Source organism: Alexandromys fortis, unplaced genomic scaffold (genome assembly GCF_014885135.2).
Source record: "Alexandromys fortis isolate MF-2015 unplaced genomic scaffold, M_Fortis_MF-2015_v1.1 scaffold_106, whole genome shotgun sequence".
NCBI classification, from domain to species: Eukaryota; Metazoa; Chordata; class Mammalia; order Rodentia; family Cricetidae; genus Alexandromys; species Alexandromys fortis.
Window position 1 is genome coordinate 1,466,436 of NW_026067980.1, and position 19,125 is coordinate 1,485,560.

The 19,125-nt window shown below is 41.7% G+C and overlaps 2 protein-coding genes across 4 annotated transcripts in view; one reads left to right on the forward strand and one right to left on the reverse strand.

Annotated features, from left to right (window-relative positions):
* Nuf2 (NUF2 component of NDC80 kinetochore complex) overlaps positions 1 to 13,163 on the forward strand; it is a 30,396-nt gene extending 17,233 nt beyond the window's left edge. The window contains exons 2-5 of the mRNA XM_050158234.1: positions 8,793 to 8,856; positions 10,187 to 10,324; positions 12,221 to 12,296; positions 13,028 to 13,163. Coding sequence (XP_050014191.1) covers positions 8,793 to 8,856; positions 10,187 to 10,324; positions 12,221 to 12,296; positions 13,028 to 13,056 — 307 coding nt within the window. The 3' untranslated portion in view covers positions 13,057 to 13,163. The remainder of the gene's footprint in view (positions 1 to 8,792; positions 8,857 to 10,186; positions 10,325 to 12,220; positions 12,297 to 13,027) is intronic.
* LOC126511205 (zinc finger protein 431-like) overlaps positions 5,744 to 19,125 on the reverse strand; it is a 42,404-nt gene continuing 29,022 nt past the window's right edge. The window contains exons 4-5 of one of the 3 annotated variants that reach the window (XR_007594619.1): positions 8,877 to 9,000; positions 5,744 to 5,802 (exon numbers count right to left, since the gene is read on the reverse strand). Coding sequence is in view for 1 of the 3 variants with exons in the window: in XM_050158233.1 (XP_050014190.1) it covers positions 6,128 to 6,140 (13 nt within the window). In the remaining 2 variants the exon portion in view is untranslated. Of the gene's footprint in view, positions 5,803 to 6,092; positions 6,141 to 6,509; positions 8,662 to 8,876; positions 9,001 to 19,125 lie in introns of those variants that run through there. The other 2 variants (XR_007594618.1, XM_050158233.1) reach the window with 2 other exon arrangements.

Consider the following 19,125-nt stretch of genomic DNA (forward strand, 5'->3'; position numbering starts at 1 on the left):
CCTGATGTGTCTTCTATCACTTTAGCTTTTCATCAGATTTCATATAATGGAGTCATAGAAGAGTACAGTCTTTTCTGTCTGGCTTCTTTTAAACAGTGCTTTTGAAATGTATTCATATTAGCTGAATTTATTAGTCCTTTGTTTCTTTTGCTTTTGCAGTATTCTCATGTATGTGTTTGGCCCAATTTGTTTACCTATTAACCAATTAGTAGGCATTTGAATTGTTTCTAAGATTTGGTCATTATTGGTGAGCAGCTGTGAGTATTCATGTTTATAAGTGTGTGGATATGATTTCATTGGTGTGTTTAAATGCTGAGGAGTAGAGAATCTGGTTTGTGTGATAAGTGCATGCCTCACTTTTTAAGAAGTGGCCAAACTCTCTCCAAAGTGGCTGTCTCCCCATCAGCAATATGCTATAGTTTCCATTGAGTCATATCCACCATGGTTTGAGTGATTTTAATTCTCGTCATTTGCTGGGTGTGTAGTGGTTTTAGTTTACTTTTCCTTGATGATCAATAAAACAGCATATTTTATTTGCTTATTTACTGTGGTATGTCTTCTTTGGCAGAGTTCTTTTCAAATCATTTGTCTATTTTTAAATGGTTTTTAAATTAAGAATAAATTATTTTATGTGTATGGGTATTTGCCTGCCTGTATACCTGTGTACTGTGTGTGTACATTGCCCAAAGAGTTCAGAAGGGGGCGTCAGATACCTTAGAACTGGACTGACAGGTGGTTGTGAGCTGCCAGGTGGGTGCTGGGAATCAAACACGGGTCATCCGGAAGAGCTATGCTCTCAACCACTGAGCCATCTTTCCAGCACCTTGTCTGTTTATCTTACTGTGCTTCAGATAGTTCTCAAATAAATTTTCAGCTGATTATGCAGGTATTTTCTTCTCTGTTATTTGTCTTTTAAATTATATAGTTATACAAAATAAATTTCAGTTTTGAATATTTAGTTGATTTAAAAAAAAATCTGTATGTCTTTCTAAGAAACCTTAGCTTGATTTGCTGAGATTTGCCTCCAAGTGCTTGGGGGAGATTGTCTTGCTTGTTTAATGTTTCAATTATTGTATATGGTGTGAGTCGCAGTTCCTGTCTCCCCTTTTGTAGTTACAATTTTGCAATACTTGTTGAAACATTACCTTTTCTGTGTTAAATTACTTTGATACTTTTTATTTAAAAAACTCAACGGACATACGCCACATACCTATTAAAACTGACAACATTTCGAGACTCAGCAATCTGAAGGGTTAAGGAAGACTTGGGGCAACCTGAGTTCTTTACTATGGCAGTGCACTGGGCTGTCACCGTTTTGGCAGTTTCTGACAAAATGAAGCCTGTTTTTACCTATGATCCAGTAGTTGGGCTTCTTGGTACCTACACAAAGGAATTCAAACTATATTCCTGTAAAAGCACATACAGAGAAGCTGTTAGTAGCTTTGTTCAGTTTCTAAACCTCAGACACCATTGTGTTTTTCAGTGGGTCGGTAAATAAACTGCATCCAGGCAGTGGGAGGGGATTTAGTGCTAAATGGAACTGAGCTGTCAACCTACGAGAAAACACGGAGGAGACGCAAGTGCATGGTATAAAGTGAAGGAAGGCAATCTGAAAGGCTGTTTGAAAATCCATGACATGTGAAAGAAAATGATGGAGACAGGACGAGACAAAGAATCTGCGATTGCGAGGCTTAGTGGAGAAAGAGAAACAATTAGCCAGAACACGAAAGCCCTGTGTGCCCTACAGTGGGACGTGTGTGCTCCCTGCAGTAGTCACAGCGAGCAGACAGCACGGTGGCAGCGAGCACCTCTAAGCATGGGTGACAGTGACGCCGCATCCCTAACAGAAGTACCACTCACGCAGACAGAGAGCGGTCCGGTGGAAGGGATCTTGAGAACTACTTAGTCCTTACTCCAATCTTGCTGTGAATGGAAAATTTGTGAAGCATAAAGATGTGTGGAGGACACCAGTTGACCACTTTCCTGAGGTTGCTATTCTTTTTTTTTAATTTTATTTATTTTTATTTATTTTGTTTTTTTCGAGACAGGGTTTCTCTGTGTAACAGCCCTAATTGTCCTGGAATTCACTCTTGTAGACCAGGCTGGCCTAGAACTCACAGAGATCCACCTGCTTCTGCCTCCCAAGTGCTGGGATTAACGGCTATAAAGTGAGTTCCAGACCAGCCTGGACTACACAACGAGACCCTGTCTCAAACAAAGAGTTGGAAAGATGTTCAGGGTTAAAGACCTCATCCTGTGCTTTAAGAGCTGAGGTTGCCATTCTCTAGACTGTGGATATCCAGTTTCTTAGCACCGTGCATGGAGATGCTTACCTTTACACCAAGTGTACTGCCGTAGGATAAAATCAGGCACGGTTCACACAGCCAGTTTCTTCCCTCATTCATCTGTTGGCATGCTTGTAGCTGGGGTCCTTAGTTTTGGATGTGGGAGGTGGGCAGCTGGAGCCCCGTGCTGCTGACTTTCTGTCAGCTCCCCTTCTGTCTTCCTTTGTGCTTTCTGATGCTGTTCTCCTCTCTGGAATAATCTACTCTTTGTTATCCCTACTGTTCCTGCTCACTGCAGCACATGGCATACCACAGAGGACACAGTGTCAGACTCTGCCACTGTCCAATGAACTCTTGTGATGCATCACTTTCGAGTCTTAGGACCTGCTTGCACATCCATCCCCAGGGCCGGCAGTGCTGTTACACAGCCTGCATTTGCATTTCCTCGCTGGGCAGGGCACTCCCCAGTTTGCACCAGTTGGTTAGTAACATTCCTTCAGGTTTTCTTTCAGTTGCTGTATTGAATGATTAATAGAGATAATGAAATCTTTTGTGAATTTATTCTTTTCATCCTCACTGCCCTTGAATTGGAGTGCTTAGCTCATTTGTGTTTAATGTTATTGATATGATCAGACTTAAATTTACCTTTAATCTTTCTTCCTTATAATCTTTATGTATTTCCATGTTCTCCAATTCTTGCCTTATTTTGGCTACTGAACTTTTTAAAAATAGCTTTTGAAAGATTTATTTATTTTTGTGAGTATGTTTTACCTTCATATATGATACATATCATGTACATGCCTAGTCCCCTTGGATCCTGTTGTTGGATCCCGGGAGCTGGGGTTACATGTGGTTCTGAGTGCCATATGGGTGCTGGGAGCCAAACTATTGATGTCTTTGAGGTTGTCTGTTTAAGGTCTCTGGTAAAATTGCCTTTATAGGCAGCAGTAAACTAAGAGACTGGGAGTGGGAGACACATATCACAGTTTAGCATGATAGAAATAAATCCCAAACTAGATCTCAGGACAAAGAGAGCGGGAGAGAGTGTCTGCAGCATACGATGCAAAGCATTGCTAAGCTGGTGGCAGGGCTCATATTGTGTTCCTAGTGTGTGAAGAGTTCTTATAGACCGAGAGGATAAATGTTAACTTTATAGAAACACAGGCAAAGGCAGAATCAAAATAAATGGCTAAAACTGTTGGGGGAGCCTGCTTGTTTGTTCTCAGCTGCTCAGAGCAGAAATAACCACACAGAAACTATATTGTTTGGCCAATAGCTTAAGCGTAATTTTAGCTGACTTATATTTTAAATTAATCTATTTATATTAAGCTGTATATTGCCACTTGGCTGTGGCTTACCAGGTAATGTCCTGTCCCTGGTGGGGCTACTTGGCTTCTCACTGACTCCGTCTTCTTTCTCCTCTGTCTGCTTGGAACTCCCACCTTGCCCTATTTTGCTAAGCCACTGGCCAAAAGAGCTTTATTCATTAATCAATAAAAGCAACATATAGACAGAAGAACTTCCCACACCACTCCCCCCCCCGCTTTTTTTTGTTTAAATAAAAAGGAAGGTTTTAATTTTAACAAAGTAAAATTATATACAACAAAACAGTTATAATTTCCGCCTAGCTCTGTTCTGCCCCATCACAGGCCAAAGCAGCTTCTTTATTCATTAACCAATAAAAGCAACACATAAACAGAAGGACTTCCCACACCATAATACCTTAGATAGTCTAAAGTAAAACGACCTTTGGATATTGTCGTAGTTAGGATTTCTATTGCTGCAAGGAAACACCATGACCAAAGAGCAGGTTGGGGAGGAAAGGGTTTATTTGGCTTAAACTTCAGCATTGCTGTTCATCACTGAAGGAATTCAGGACAGGAACTCTTAACAGGGCAGGATCTCGGAGGCAGGAGCTGATGCAGAGGCCATGGAGGGAGTGCTGCTTAATGACCTGCTTCTCATTGCTCAGCCCCACCTTCTTACAGAATTCAGGACCAGCAGCCCAGGGATGGCACCACACACCATTGGATGGGTCCTCCCCCACTGATCACTAAATGAGAAAATGCCTTACAACTGGCTGTCATGGAGGCATTTCCTCAGCTGCGGCTCCTTCCTCTGATGACTTTATAGCTTGTGTCAACATAGAAAAGTACAGATTCGTAGGTGCTGATGGAAAGGACGGTAGCATAGGAGAGTGGCTGGTCCCACACTGGGAAGTGTGTGGTGCTGAGAGCCAAGGCCCAGTTAGGGAAACTAGCGTTGACAACAGAGGAATACTATGGACATCCTAGTGGGAGGGATCACCATAGGTGTGTGCATGTGGGGCCGATGAGGTGGCATAAAATTGAAGGCTGTTGTCTGATTATTTTTCTTCCAGTAGAAGATAAAAGTCATCTATTAAATGGTTATCTTGAAACAAGGAATCAGACCCTTAATTATCAAAGGCATAAGTTTTATTTGTACCTTTCAAATTTAAGAATGCACACACTTTTTTGATCTGTTTTTTTGTGTTTAGTTCAGTTCCAGTTGAAGAGCAAGAAGAGTTCAAGCAGTATATGGATGACATTCAGGAGCTGCAGTACCTGCTGAACCAGGAGTTTAGGCAGAAAGCGGTATGTGGCTGTGGTGGTGGGGGGGCACACAGCTGTCTTTCAGTTACTGAAGACACCATCAACGTGTTGCTGTGCCTGTTTGTGTTGCCAGGCTATGTGCATTCTGGATGCATAGAACTCTTGTGTTTGGTTCTGCTGCGGCTGTGGTACCCTGAGCACTGCAGCAAATGCTCAAGGGGCGTTGGGTCAGTTTGTGTATTTGTAGGAAATATGGTAGTATTCTACATCTAGCCTGCACTAGCTCAAAATACTTAGTTCCCAGCTTCAGGTCAGCTTGTGGTACTTTCCCTGTATTTCCGTTAAGCTGGGGTTTAGGGGGTTTGTCATGCTAAGAAAAAAAAAAACCCAAAAGGTGCAAATCAGTGAGAAAAAATGATAATTTTCAGGCCTCAGCTGACTCTAAGTTGCCTGAGTGTTTGTGCTGCTCAGCAGATCTCACACACACCTAAAGAGTTACTGTTTGAAAAGGAACTTTCCCTTTCAATTGGCATATTAATTTTTGAAGTGTTTTGGTGGTGGTAGGACAGATTACGCAGTTCTTTATTTTTTATGGCTAAAGTATTAGCATTAGACAAGGGGAAGGTTGATTTGGGCTCACAGTCTCAGAGGGTTCAGTTCATCATGACGGGAAAGTACGGCAGAGTAGCTTACTGAATGGGAACGGGAAGCCGAAAGGAGTGCTCCCAGATGCCAAGGCAGTGGGCATCCTCCCGAGGCCTGCTTTCTTAGGCAGGTAGCTCTGCAGCCTCCTGACAGCCTGTTCAGGTTTGATCCATCAGTGGGTCAGAGTCCTCATGAGTTAGTTGTCTCCAGAATCACTCTCACAGGCACAGTGACAGCGGGCCTCACCAGTCCAAGGCTTTCTTAATCCATTTGTGCTTCTGTGAGACTCCCCATCAGGCCTGAGGATAAAGAAAGTTGGCATCATCTGATCTTCTCTCTTCCGCTTCTTCTTACCTTTATTGGATCAGGAAATAGCTAGTGGTTTAATTTGGGGGTTTCGAATCATAATAACGCAATTGTTTTTTCTCTTAGACAGGGCTGCAGGAGGGGCATGCCCAAAAGAAATCAGATATTTCAGAGAAAACCAAGCGTTTGGTAAGCATCCCCTGTTACCTCGTGTTTGAAGTTTGAGTATTCTGCAGTGTTTGAGCTGTGTAACTGTCAGTAGTTCTCTGTCAACTTTTTCCTTCAAAGGTGTCCCACCACCTGGCAACTTTTTTCAACTTAAATCCAGAAACTGTTATAAAAGAAAAAAGAATAACATCAACACATGGAAATGTATGAAGAGAATAAAACATACCCAAAGTTAATCATATAGGAATGCANTTTTTTGGTTTCTCGAGACAGGGTTTCTCTGTGGTTTTGGAGCCTGTCCTGGAACTAGCTGTTGTAGACCAGGCTGGTCTCGAACTCACAGAGATCCGCCTGCCTCTGCCTCCCAAGTGCTGGGATTAAAAGCGTGCGCCATCACTGCCCGGCTTATTTGTAATATTGTTTGGCCAATAGCTTAAGAGTAATTTTAGCTAAGTCTTATATCTTAAATTAACTCATTTCTATTATTCTGTATATTGCCACTTGGCTGTGGCTTACCGGGTAATGTCCTGTCCCTGGTGGGGCTACTTGGCTTCTCACTGACTCTGCCTTCTTTCTCCTCCTCTGTCTGCTTGGAACTCCCGCCTTGCCCTATTTTGCTAAGCCACTGGCCAAAAGAGCTTTATTCATTAACCAATAAAAGGAACACATAGAAGGACTTCCCACACCACTTCCCCTTTTTTGTTTAAATAAAGAGGAAGGTTTTAACTTTAACAAAGTAAAATTATATATAACAAAACAGGTATCATTTCCGCCTAGCCAAAGCAGCTTGTTTATTCATTAACCAATAAAAGCAACACATATACAGCAGGACTTCCCACACCACAATACCTTAGATAGTCTAAAGTAAAACTTAGACCTTTGGATATTGTCGTAGTTAGGGTTTCTATTGCTGCAAGGAAACACCATGACCAAAGAGCAAGTTGGGGAGGAAAGGGTTTATTTGGCTTACACTTCAGCATTGCTGTTCATCACTGAAGTAATTCAGGACAGGAACTCTTAACAGGGCATGAGCCTGGAGGCAGGAGCTGATGCATAGATGGAGTGCAGCTTAATGACCTGCTTCTCATTGCTTGCTCAGCCCCACCTTCTTACAGAATTCAGGACCAGCAGCCCAGGGATGGCATCACACACCATTGGATGGGTCCTCCCCCACTGATGACTAAATGAGAAAACGCCTTACAACTGGGTGTCAAGGAGGCATTTCCTCAGCTGAGACTCCTTCCTCTGATGACTTTATAGCTTGTATCAAGTTAAGACAGAACCACTGAGTACAGATAAGTAGGTGCTGACGGAAAGGATGGTAGCATAGGAGAGTGGCTGATCCCACACTGGGAAGTGTGTGGTGCTGAGAGCCAAGGCCCAGTTAGGTAAACTAGCATTGACATCATAGGAATACTGTGGTCATTCTGGTGGGAGGGACGGTAGATGGGTGTGTGCATGTGGGGCCAATGAGATGGTATAAAATTGAAGGCTTTCATCTGATTATTTTTCTTCCAGTAGAAGATAAAGTCATCTATTAAATGGTTATCTTGAAGGTATATAATTCAGAAACAAGAAATCAGACCCTTTACTTCATTATCAAAGGCATCTTTCAAATTTAAGAATGCACACACTGTTTTGATCTCTTTTTGTGTTTAGTTCGGTTCCAGTTGAAGAGCAAGAAGAGTTCAAGCAGTATATGGATGACATTCAGGAGCTGCAGTACTTGCTGAACCAGGAGTTTAGGCAGAAAGCAGTATATGCGGGCCCTTTAACATGTGGCTGGGGGGGGGGGCACACAGCTGGCTTTCAGTTACTGAAGGAGCCATCAGCATGTTGCTGCACCTGTTTGTGTTGCCAGGCTATGTGCATTCTGGATGCATAGAATTCTTGAGTATTGTCTTGTGTTTGGTTCTGCTGTGGCTGTGGTACCCTGGGCACTGCAGCAAACGCTCAAGGGGCATTGGGTCAGTTTGCGTATTTGTGGGAAATACGGTAGTGTTCTACATCTAGCTTGCACTAGCTCAAAATACTTAGTTCCCAGTTTCAGGTTAGCTTGTGGTACTTTCCCTGTATTTCTGTGAAGCTGGGGTTTGGGAGGTTTGTCGTGATTAAAAAAAAAAAAGCAAAAGGTGCAAATCAATGAGAAAATATGATAATTTTCAGGTCTCAGCTGACTCTAAGTTGCCTGAGTTTTTGTGCTGCTCCGTAGATCCCACAAACACCTAATAAGTTACTGTTTAAAAAGGAACTTTCCCTGTCAATATGCGTATTAATTTTTGAAGTGTTACAGTGTTGCTAGGACAGATTATGCAGTTCTTTATTTTTAATTGCTAGAGTATTAGCGTTAGACAAGAGGAAGGTTGATTTGGGCTCACAGTCTCAGAGGGTTCAGTTCATCATGACAGGAAAGCACGGCAGAGTAGCTTATTGAATGGGAACAGGAAGCCAAAAGGAGTGCTCCCAGATGCCAAGGCAGTGGGCATCCTCCCGAGGCCTGCTTTCTTAGGCAGGTAGCTCTGCAGCCTCCTGACAGCCTGTTCAGGTTTGATCCATCCATTAGGTCAGAGTCCTCATGAGTTAGTTGTCTCCAGAATCACTCTCACAGGCACAGCAACGAGAGAGCCTCACCAGTCCAAGGCTTTCTTAATCCATTTGTGCTTCTGTGAGACTCCCCATCAGGCCTGAGGATAAAGAAAGTAGACACCATCTAATCTTCTCACTCCCTCTTTTTCTTACCTTTATTGAATAAGGAAGTAGCTAGTGGTTTAATTTTTGGATTTTGAATCATTAACACAATTTTTTTTTCTCTTAGACAGTGCTGCAAGAGGGGCATGCTCCCAAAGATGTCAGATATTTCAGAGAAGACCAAGCATTTGGTAAGCATCCCCTCTGTTACCTTGCATTTGAAGTTTGAGTATCCTGCAGTGTTTGAGCTATGTGACTGTTAGTAGTTCTCTGTCACCTTTTCCCTTCAAAGGTGTCCCACCACCTGGCAACTTTTTTCAACTTAAATCCAGAAACTGTTATAAAAGAAAAAAGAATAACATCAACACATGGAAATGTATGAAGAGAATAAAACATACCCAAAGTTAATCATATAGGAATGCACTTCACACACACACACACACACACACACACACACACACACACACACACACACCCTTTAGGTGCTATTACTTTGAGTACCAGAAAAACAAAAGTAACTTTTTCAAACTCCAGCCAGGTCATGCAGTTAATATGAAAACACATCAAATACATTATGATTAAATACACGTAATATTATACATATAATAAATACATAATTAAAAATTATGATGTTTACATTGTGTGTTGTGCTGCTTATGGAAGGGATGTAGAGGATGAGAGGAGATTTTCAAGGATCCATGGATATTCTTTTTTTTTTTAAATACCATCTCAACCATTTTATTTCTTTTTAACTTTTATTTTATGTGCATTGGTGTGAAGGTATCAGATCCCCTGCAACTGGATCTTCAGACAGTTGTGAGCTGCCATGTGGGTGCTGGGAAACGAACCCGGGTCCTCTGGAAGAACGTTCAGTGCTCTTAACCACCGAGCCATCTCTCCAGCCCCATCCATGGATATTCTTAGGAACAGGATGCTGTGGATCTCGGAGATGCCCCTGAGGGTGTAGAAGAAGCTGCTGGCTGCTTCCCGCCACCCAGCTCCCGCACGGCTAGCTTTACCCAAAATAATTACATGGAAACTGTATTCTTTTAAACACTGCCTGGCCCATTAGCTCTAGCCTCTTACTGGCTAACTCTCACATCTTGATTAACACATTTCTATTAATGTGTTTAGCACCACGAGGTGGTGGCTTACCGGGAAGATTCTAACCTACATCCATCTTGGGCCGGAGCTTCATGGCAACTGCTTCACTGCCTTCTTCCTCCCAGCATTCTGTTCTGTCTTCCCCACCTACCTATGTTCTGACCTATCAGGCCAAGCAGTTTTCTTTATTAATTAACCAATGAAAGCAACAGATAGGTAGAAGACCCTCCTACATCATGAGGGTGTTTAGTGTCACACAAAGGAGCTTGATCTGTAGCCACAGCCATTAAGCAGGCCAGGGTGGTCAGAAGTCAGTTTTACCCGTTTACAGCAGGCATGAGCAATGCTGTTGGATTATTCAAACAGTAGTAACCAGTGTTGTTGTCTGGCCTGATTGCTGAAAATGTCTCTCAACAGAATGAACTAAAGTTGTCAATGGTTTCTTTGAAAGAAGCCCAAGACAGCTTGAAGAGTAAAATTGCGGACTCTCTCAAGAAGGTAGAGATCTGTAAAGAAAAGATGAAAGACGCTGTCCAGAAGCTCCGGAACTCCCGGGTGAGCACCCTGTGTCGTGTTACTTTCTGAATTACCTAGTGTCTACACAGATTGTTCTCTTTGGTGGAGTGAAGAGGAAAGGACACGGCTCCAAGATAACTCCTGACTCACTGCAGCAGCTGCGGCTCTGCGCTGCTGGGCCTTGTGGAAGTGCTGTTGTGTTCCTATGAGAACGAATCACTCCATTTTAGAGAAGAAAGGTAGAAAACAATTTTGCAAATAATTAGTAACTAAAAATTACAGTGTGAACTATGAAATTATAGAGTGTGTTGGTGAGCACAGGGATGTGAGAAATCTTTGTTTCTCCTGATCAATTTTGCTTCAAATATAAAACTGCTATAAAAAGTTAAGTCGGTTTTCAAAGTAGCATTAAAATAGAGGATGCTTGAAATAAGGAAACACTGAGAAAAGTAATATGAGTGTATGGGCAGTGAAGAGTAGAGAGAAGGTAAGTTCCACATATGGCAGCCATGGGAGAGCCATTGTACATACTGGGTGGAGACATTCCTGTGTGGATGCTTTTGGGTATTTTAGTTAGTTTCTATTGCTGTGAAGAGACACCATGACCACAGCAAAACTTAGAAAGGAAAATATTTGATTAAGGCCGGCTTACAGTTTCAGAGGGTTTAGTCCATTATCATCATGACAGAAAGCATGGTGGATACAGGTAGACACAGTGCTGGAGAAAGAGTTGAGAGTTCTACATCCAGATCAACAGGCAGCAGAAAGTGACTATGACATACATCCTCCAGCAAGGCCACACCTCCTAATGGTGCCACTCTCCACGGGACATTGGGGGTCATTTTTTACTAAAACCACTACCGTATCAAAATCCTTGTAAGTGTCTTTTCAAGCATGTTCAGTAAGTAAGCTCAATAAACTCCTTGGTTCCCCAGGATGGACTTTGGTGAAATTGTACTTTGTATCTTCATTGGGACTTACAGTTGGGATAGGCATTGCTTCCCCCTCTTCCACAGGGGAGAAAAATCTCATGACAGATCATAGACATATATGTCAATGTTTCTATTTCTCATGATATTAGAAAAAGGAAGCAGTACATAAAAGAACATGTTAGAAGAACATAAATGTGTAAATGCCCTTAATGAAAAAAAGACTTAGATATATGAAGATAATGATGACTGGGTGGCTCCAGAATAAACAAGACAGGAAAGGTTTCACAGCTATGATGGTCTGAGTAAGTTGTTTAAGGTATATAAAGGATGAGATTTAGAGATCATATATTTATTGAAGTTGGCAAGGTCAGATATCAACTGTTTCAAGGACTTGCTAAAATGTATGTCAAACAAAGTTTATTAAGATGTATCTGGCTATTGAAATATTATAAAGTAGTTAAAAGTACAAAACTGGTGTAAAACTGATCTTCTAGGTGCTTAATAATCATTCTTAGAGGCTATTCTAATTCTCCCCTTTCCATACAAGGTCAATGTGGTCCCTAGAAACAAAGGCCATTGATCACTTATTGTCCAGTTAATGGAGGACATTGAGAACCCACTCAATGAATCTGAAACATTATCAAGTCTAAAATGGAGGATCAATGTGGAAAATATTTCCTCAAGGCTTCAAAGGAAGCCACAGTACATAAAGCACAGCCTTTGCATTATTCTCACATTGATAGACAAATGATAAAAGAGAGACTTGAAGAGTCTGAGATTCCTTCCAAGCCAAAGTGACCTCTGAGGACTAGTTGTGCAACTGGCCTTGAAACACAAAAAGATTAATTTTGGCAACCTGCATTGTTCTTCAGTACTCAAGAATAAAATTTAATCAAAGACTAAAAGAATTGGTAATAACAAGGGATTGCATTCCATAGATATTAGATATAAGTCTATATGAGATGTTATTTAGATAACAAATTTCACTAATGCTTTCTTCTAGATAAAAAGATGTTGTCCAGATGTGAGACATCAGACCTTGGCTCCAGAAACATCTTCCCACAGCAAAGAAGGACAAGGTTTTTTGTTGTTGTTGTTGTTGTTGTTGTTTTTGTTTTTTTTGTTTTTTTTGTTTTTTTTTTTTTTTTTTTACCACTTGTTGTACTCTAATTTGGAAAAAATCCCCAACTTCCTAATGCTTTTGTAGTATGATTGGGCATCTCTTGGGTATATTCCTAAGAGTGGTATTGCTGGGTCCATGGGTAGGTTGATCCCGAATTTCCTGAGAAACTGCCACACTGATTTCCAAAGTGGTTGCACCCAAAAAGATGAATATGTTATGTACTCACTCACTAGTTGACCTTAGCCATAAACAAAGGGCATAAGCCTATAGTTCACAAGCCTAGAGAAGCCAAATAACAAGGTGAACCCAAAGAAAAACATATATAGATCCTCCTGGAAATTGGAAGCAAACAAGATCACAGGGCAAAAGTTGGGAGCATGGGGGTGAGGGTAGGGGTGGGATGGGGTTGGGGAAGTAGAGAGGGGGAGAGAGAAGGGAGAAGGGAAAGACTGGGGAGAGCTTGGGGGAGTGGGAGGGTGGAAATTGAGGAAGGGTGGATATAGGAGCAGGGAAGAAGGTATCTACATTAAGGGAGCCATTTTAAGGTTGGTAAGAGACTTGGCTCTAGAGGGGATCCCAGGTGTCCACGGGGATGTCCCCAACTAGGTCCTTGTGCAGCAGAGGAGAGGGTGCCTAAACTGGCTTGCCCCACTATCACACTGATGATTATCTCAAATATCACCATAGAATCTTCGTCCGGCGATGAATGGAGATAGAGGCCCTCATCAGAGCAACAGGACTGAGCTCCCAAGGTCCAGTTGAAGAGCAAGCAGAAGGAGGGAGAAGATGAGCAAGGAAGTCAGGACTGCAAGGGGTTGGTCCACCCACTGAGGCAGTGTGCGTGTTCTAATGGGAGCTCACCAAATCCAGCTGGACCGGGACTGAACAAGCATGTGATCAAACTGGATTCTCTGAATGTGGCTGACAATGGGGGATGACTGCAAAGCCATTGATAAATCCACTGGGACTTGTTTCTACTGCATGTACTGGCTTTTTGGGACCCTAGTCTATTTGGATGCACAGCTTCCTAGGCCTGGATGTAGGGAGGAGGGCCTTGGACTTCCCACAGGGCAGGGTTTCCTGCCCTCTCTTAAGGAGGGATGGGGATGGAGGGGAGGGAGGAGGGTAAGTGGGGGAGCAGGAGGGGAATGGGAAGAGGGGAGGAAGTGTAAATTTTTTAATGGAAAAATAAAAAGTAAAAGAATATGTCAAGTCTAGTGCAAAAGTTGGCAATATGTAAACACTTTCATATGTTTTTACTACTTCAATTTAGGATCACTGAAAAAAGCTGTTTTTCCAAAATGCTTCCAAATACTTCTTTTCTTGTTTCCTAATTCCCAGTCATCTTACAGAGATATTTTCTTAAGAGTTCCAGTGTTGAAACACCCCTTATCCAACCACCATATATTATCATCAATTCCTAGCACCGTCACGCGACTTCTTTTTTGTTCTTTGATTGTTTGTTTGTTTGAGACCGGGTTTCCCTGTAGCTTTGAAGCCTGTTCTGGATCTAGCTCTTGTAGAGCAAGCTGGCCCCGAACTCACAGAGATCCACCTACTTCTGCCTCCCAAGTGCTGGAATTAAAACCGTGAGCCACCACTGGCTAACTTCACACAACTTAAATCACACACCAGGACATATTAACAAACCATTGTACATGCACTTGAAAAGCATAAAATAATGATGTTTGTGAAGGAACTGATATATTCAAGTCCATTTCTTCGTTGTACCTTTTAAGTTCATAGTTTATTAAGTACATAGATAATTGAGCTCGTTTTTTAGGTGTCACATAATACCATTTTGAAACAACTTCTAAAAGTAGTAGTGAGGATAGATATCTCACAATTCTTAAGTCAGGTATTCCTGTAGCCTTTTTACTAGAACCTAAACCCATTTGACCTTTTCTAAGATTTTTCCATGGAAGAATCCAATGGGACAAAATAAAATTGAATTGATCTTTAAACTGTCCCACCATTGTTTTAACACAACTTCTCTTTCTGTAATAAATACCAAACTCTCTCTCTCTCTCTAGGTGAATGAAAAGGGGTATTATTATTTTAATTTAGGGAATATTTGTCAAGTCAGGGAACAGTATGCCATATCTCACTCATAAGCTGGATTTTATGGCATTACCATCTTGGATTATCTGTTGTGTGCTATAACTGCTTTTTATTCAACACTTGTGGTCACTCTGTGGTCCTATAAGAGTAACCGCTCAGTGCCAGGCACTCTACCTGTTTGGAAATCTAAGGTCAGTGAACAAGTTTTTAATCATCTCTGGTAGTTTCTGCTTGGAGACATGCTTCTGACCAGAAAAGTATCGCTCACACATATGATCAAGGCTACCTGATTCAACATAAAAAAGTTTGTCTCCAATGCTGGAGGTACTGCTATTCTAGAATTAATATGCCTTCCCAGGGATAAATCATTCACACACTTAAAATTTAATAGACATAAATTCCTTTAATAACAGTATGCATTCAGCGGTGATTAATGCTAAAAGAGGAGACAACCTGGGCCAGATTTTGCATTCCACATACGCTGTCATCCTTAAGTCTTTTTTAGGTTCAGGCCTGAGGTTATACATTGAACAGTTTAAATAGGAACAGGAGAAAGCCAGTCTAGCCACTTAGGCAGATGGAGATTTACAGAGAAAAACTATCTTTTAGATTATGCATTATGATCAAAATAAAAATATATCATAATATATGATTTAAAAATATATAGATCTTAATTTCTGATCTAAAAGATACATTTAAGAGATGTCTTGATGCCACAATCCTCACACACACAAAAGACATAGAACACAAATTTTAAAAAAATGTTATGGAAAAGTCACCTCTCCACATTGTGATTGTTCTTAAATCAACAGCTATTCTGAGCCATTCTAACCTCAGAATAAGCCTTCTTTTACCTCCAAGCAAGCTGGCTCAGAGAAAGGCCACAGGTGCTTCTTTGATAGAAAGCCCAGACTGATGTTTATCTCAAGTCTGTGATTTCTGTACAGAATTTTATTTTTTTTCAAGTTTTATTTTATGAACATGGGTGTTTGCCCACAGGTGTCTGTGTGCAGTGCCTGCAGAGGCCAGATGAGTGAACCAGATCCCTTGGAACTGGAGTTACGGGAGATGGTTAGCAATCATGGTTTCTGGCAACAGCACCCAGTGTTCTTAATCGTTAAGCTATCTCAATCTTTAAATGAAAAGCTAAGCTGCATTTTCATTTAAAATTTATTTTTATACATTTTAATTAAAACATATTGTATCACTTTCCTCCTTCCTTGTCCTCTTCTGTTCCCAAATTTTCCCCCTTCTAATTCCTTCCTTGTGAAGTCTGTGTGAATAAGTGCAAATATATGGATAAAGCCTGCTGGGTCCGTTTCTGTTGGTTTTGTGTTATGGTTTCAGAATTGAACATGCTGTTTCAGATACACAAATAGGGATCTCATCTCTGCCTGAGGCTAATTCACCCAACTGTGGAATTTAATTCTTTATTGAGCAACATGAATCTGACCCTTAAGTGATCTAGGTTGACTTGGACAGAAAACATTATCAAGAATAGAAAACTTGGATTGGTACATACCTCAGCTAACATTTGCTGGTGCCACAGCCCTGAAGTTCTAGGGCAGCAGGAATGACTATGGACACTGTCCTGAGCAAATCACAGGCTCCCTAGGTTCAATGGGCCTCCCACCATACCCTACTGACCATTCTCATTTTGGGTAACTTTGAAATCCTGACATTCCTACCTCTACTTTCTAAGTATCATGGCTACACGTCTGTGCCAGCATGCTTGGCTTAGTTGGCTTCAACTTCATTTAATCAGTCATTAGAATGATGGGATGAGTAAGATGAGCAGTTACACTTAATTATATTAAAATTCCAGCAATCTCTGTGAGCCTGGGTTTCAACCATCTGTAGAATAAAGACAGTACTGTGCTCTAGTCCCTTGATGAATTATAATACAAAGATAAAGAAAAACAATATTGCTCATAGTTGGAAGACAGTAGACTTTAAGACAGGAAGGCTGAATTTGATGGGAGTCTTCTTCTGTTACTGGAGTTAGGACCATAACCTGTGTCTTTGCTACCCCAACTAGTCAGGCTCAGTCACTCACTGTTATTAAACCAACGAAAAAAACAAATTACATTAGTACATTACCCTTAGTGGTGGTACATATCTTTAATCCTAACACTTGGGAGGCAGAGGCATATGGATCTCTGTAAATTCAAGGCCAGCCTGGACTACAGGGCTAGTTCTAGGACAGCCAAGGCTACACACACACACACACACACACACACACACACACCCCAAAAGAAAAACGTTTCTTGAAAAGCCAAAAAAAAAAAGTTATTTGTGATATACCCATCTATAATTCAGACACACCGGAGACAAGGTGGGCAAATCTCTCTGATGTCTAGAAGAGCCTAGTCTATATAGTGAGTTCCAGGCCACCCAGAGTTTCAAAGTGTGGAGAAAGATACCCTAATTTAATGTGGGAGTCCCTTCTGTGTGCTGTAATTACCATTAATAAAGAAAGAAACTGCCTTGGTCTGTTGATAGGGCAGAACTTAGGTAGGCAGAGAAAACTGAACTGAATGCTGGAAGGAAGAAGGGCAGAGTCAGAGAGATGCCATGGAGCCACTGGAGACAGACGCTGGGAATTTTACCCAGTGAGTCACAGCCAAGTGGCCATACAGAGATTAATAGAAATGGGTTAAATTAATATGTAAGAGTCAGCCAATAAGAAGCCAGAGCTAATGAGCCAAGCAGTGATTTAATTAATACAGTTTCTGTGTGGTTATTTCAGATCTAAGCTAGCCAGGAGGTTGGGAACCAAACAAGCAACCTCCCCACAACACTGATTGTCAGAAATCGGCCTATACCTATAGCTGTGAAAGAAAGTTATCCTGTGATGTGGGATTCCCCTCTGTAGGCTGTGTACATGTTTTATTGCCATTGGTTAATAAATTGCTTTGTCCTACAGCAGGGCAGAATATAGTCAGGCTGGAAGAGATACATAGAGAGAGTAGGTGGAGTAAAAGAGATGCAATGTAGTTGTTGAAGCAGAAAGGTGTCAAAAACAGAACCTTACCGATAAGCCACAGCCTTGTGGTGAGATTAATAGAAATGGGTTAATTTAAGATGTAAGAATTAGTTAATAAGAATCTTGAGCTAACAGGCCAAACAGTGTTGTAATTAATATATTTTCTGTGTGACTGTTTGGGTCTAGATGGCTCCGGAAACTGCCTGAGCAGGCTCCAACTACAATCCTGGATACCTACAGCTGATAGGAAAGCTACCCAGACTGTTATTAAGTCCGGCTATACCTGAAACTGTGGAGAAAAGGCACCCTGAGTACTTATAGCTCTAAAGAGAAAGGTACCCTCACTATCATGTCAGGACATACCTACAGCTGTGAAGGAAAGTATACTGGACAACTACAGCTATGAGGAGAAAGGAATCCTGACTGTTGAGAAGTCTGTCTAGAACTGAAGCTGTGGAGGAAAGGTAGCCTGATACCTAGGGCTCTGAAGAAAAAGGTACCCTGACTGTTAGAAGTCAGGCCATACCTACAGCTGTGAAGGGAAAGTGTACTGGACAGCCACAGCTATCAAGAGAAAAGGTATCCTTGTGGAGGTCCAAAACCTTGAACCTATTTCCACCTTTCCTGGAGGTCAAAGTTTGAGGTCGCTCAAAGTTGTTAAGAGGCATGGCTACACACCCTGACCTAAGGTGTGGATGTTTTGCCTTTTGGACTTTAAAAGGGCCCATACTGATATATCTACTCCCCCTTGAGCAAAGGTGAGAGAATTCAAACATCCTTCTGCTCTTTCTTTTGAATTAAAGAGATTTGACCTAGGGAATGACTGCCTTTAGGATTCACTGCCTGAATAACAGAATGTTTTCTCAATAATTAAGGACTTGATGGCTCAAAGTACTGAAGCAAGTAACTGTTCTGGTTGTCCTTGGCATCACGTTAAAGCAGTCTTTTGTCTTCTTCCCCCTGCTGTATTGGGGTATAAATGTATATAGAAAATTAAATGCAGGCAAATTTACAGTACTCACTGGAACTCCCTCCCGGTACTATCCTATGCTTCTGTTTTATTATTTTCACTTGTGTCTTCATCCTCTTACTTTTCTAATCCCTATGCCCCTACCCAGGTAAGTGGTATACTTGTCAAAGATGGTCCCTGACATATACTGACTATTGGGAAGTCCAGCTATACCCAAGGCTGTGGTCCAGTGGGAGATGTTCTCCCTGCAGATGTGACAATAGTGCTCCTCTCCAAGAGAGCCATCACAGCTGGGCCCTGCTTCACTCTGCTAAGAGAGCTTCAAAGCAGAGACGTCTATTGCTGTTCTGCTCCACTTCCCTAAGGGAGTTGAGTTTCCTAGCAGAGGTGTCCAGTGCCTCTCTGTTCCACCCCACTAGGGAGTTTCCTAACAGAGATGTTAATTTTTTTTCTCAGCTTCAGCCCAAATTGTTACTTCTCTGCTTCACTGGAGTTGATGGGAAACTTGCAGAAATGTTGCAGTCTCTGGTGAAGAGTTGCTACTTCTGCTCTGCTCCTTTAAGGGAATTTGCCAGCAGAAGTGACCAAAGCTTCTCTGTTCCAATCCACTACAGAGTTTCTGATCACTCCGGTGAAAGGTCTTCACCCAAAACTCATTCAAGAAACTTATTTGGAAGGGAAGAATCCAAGAGAGGGGCTGCCTCTGCCAGAGCAGAAATGGGCAGATGCCAACCAAACAGGTACAGAACTTATATAGGAATGCTTAGG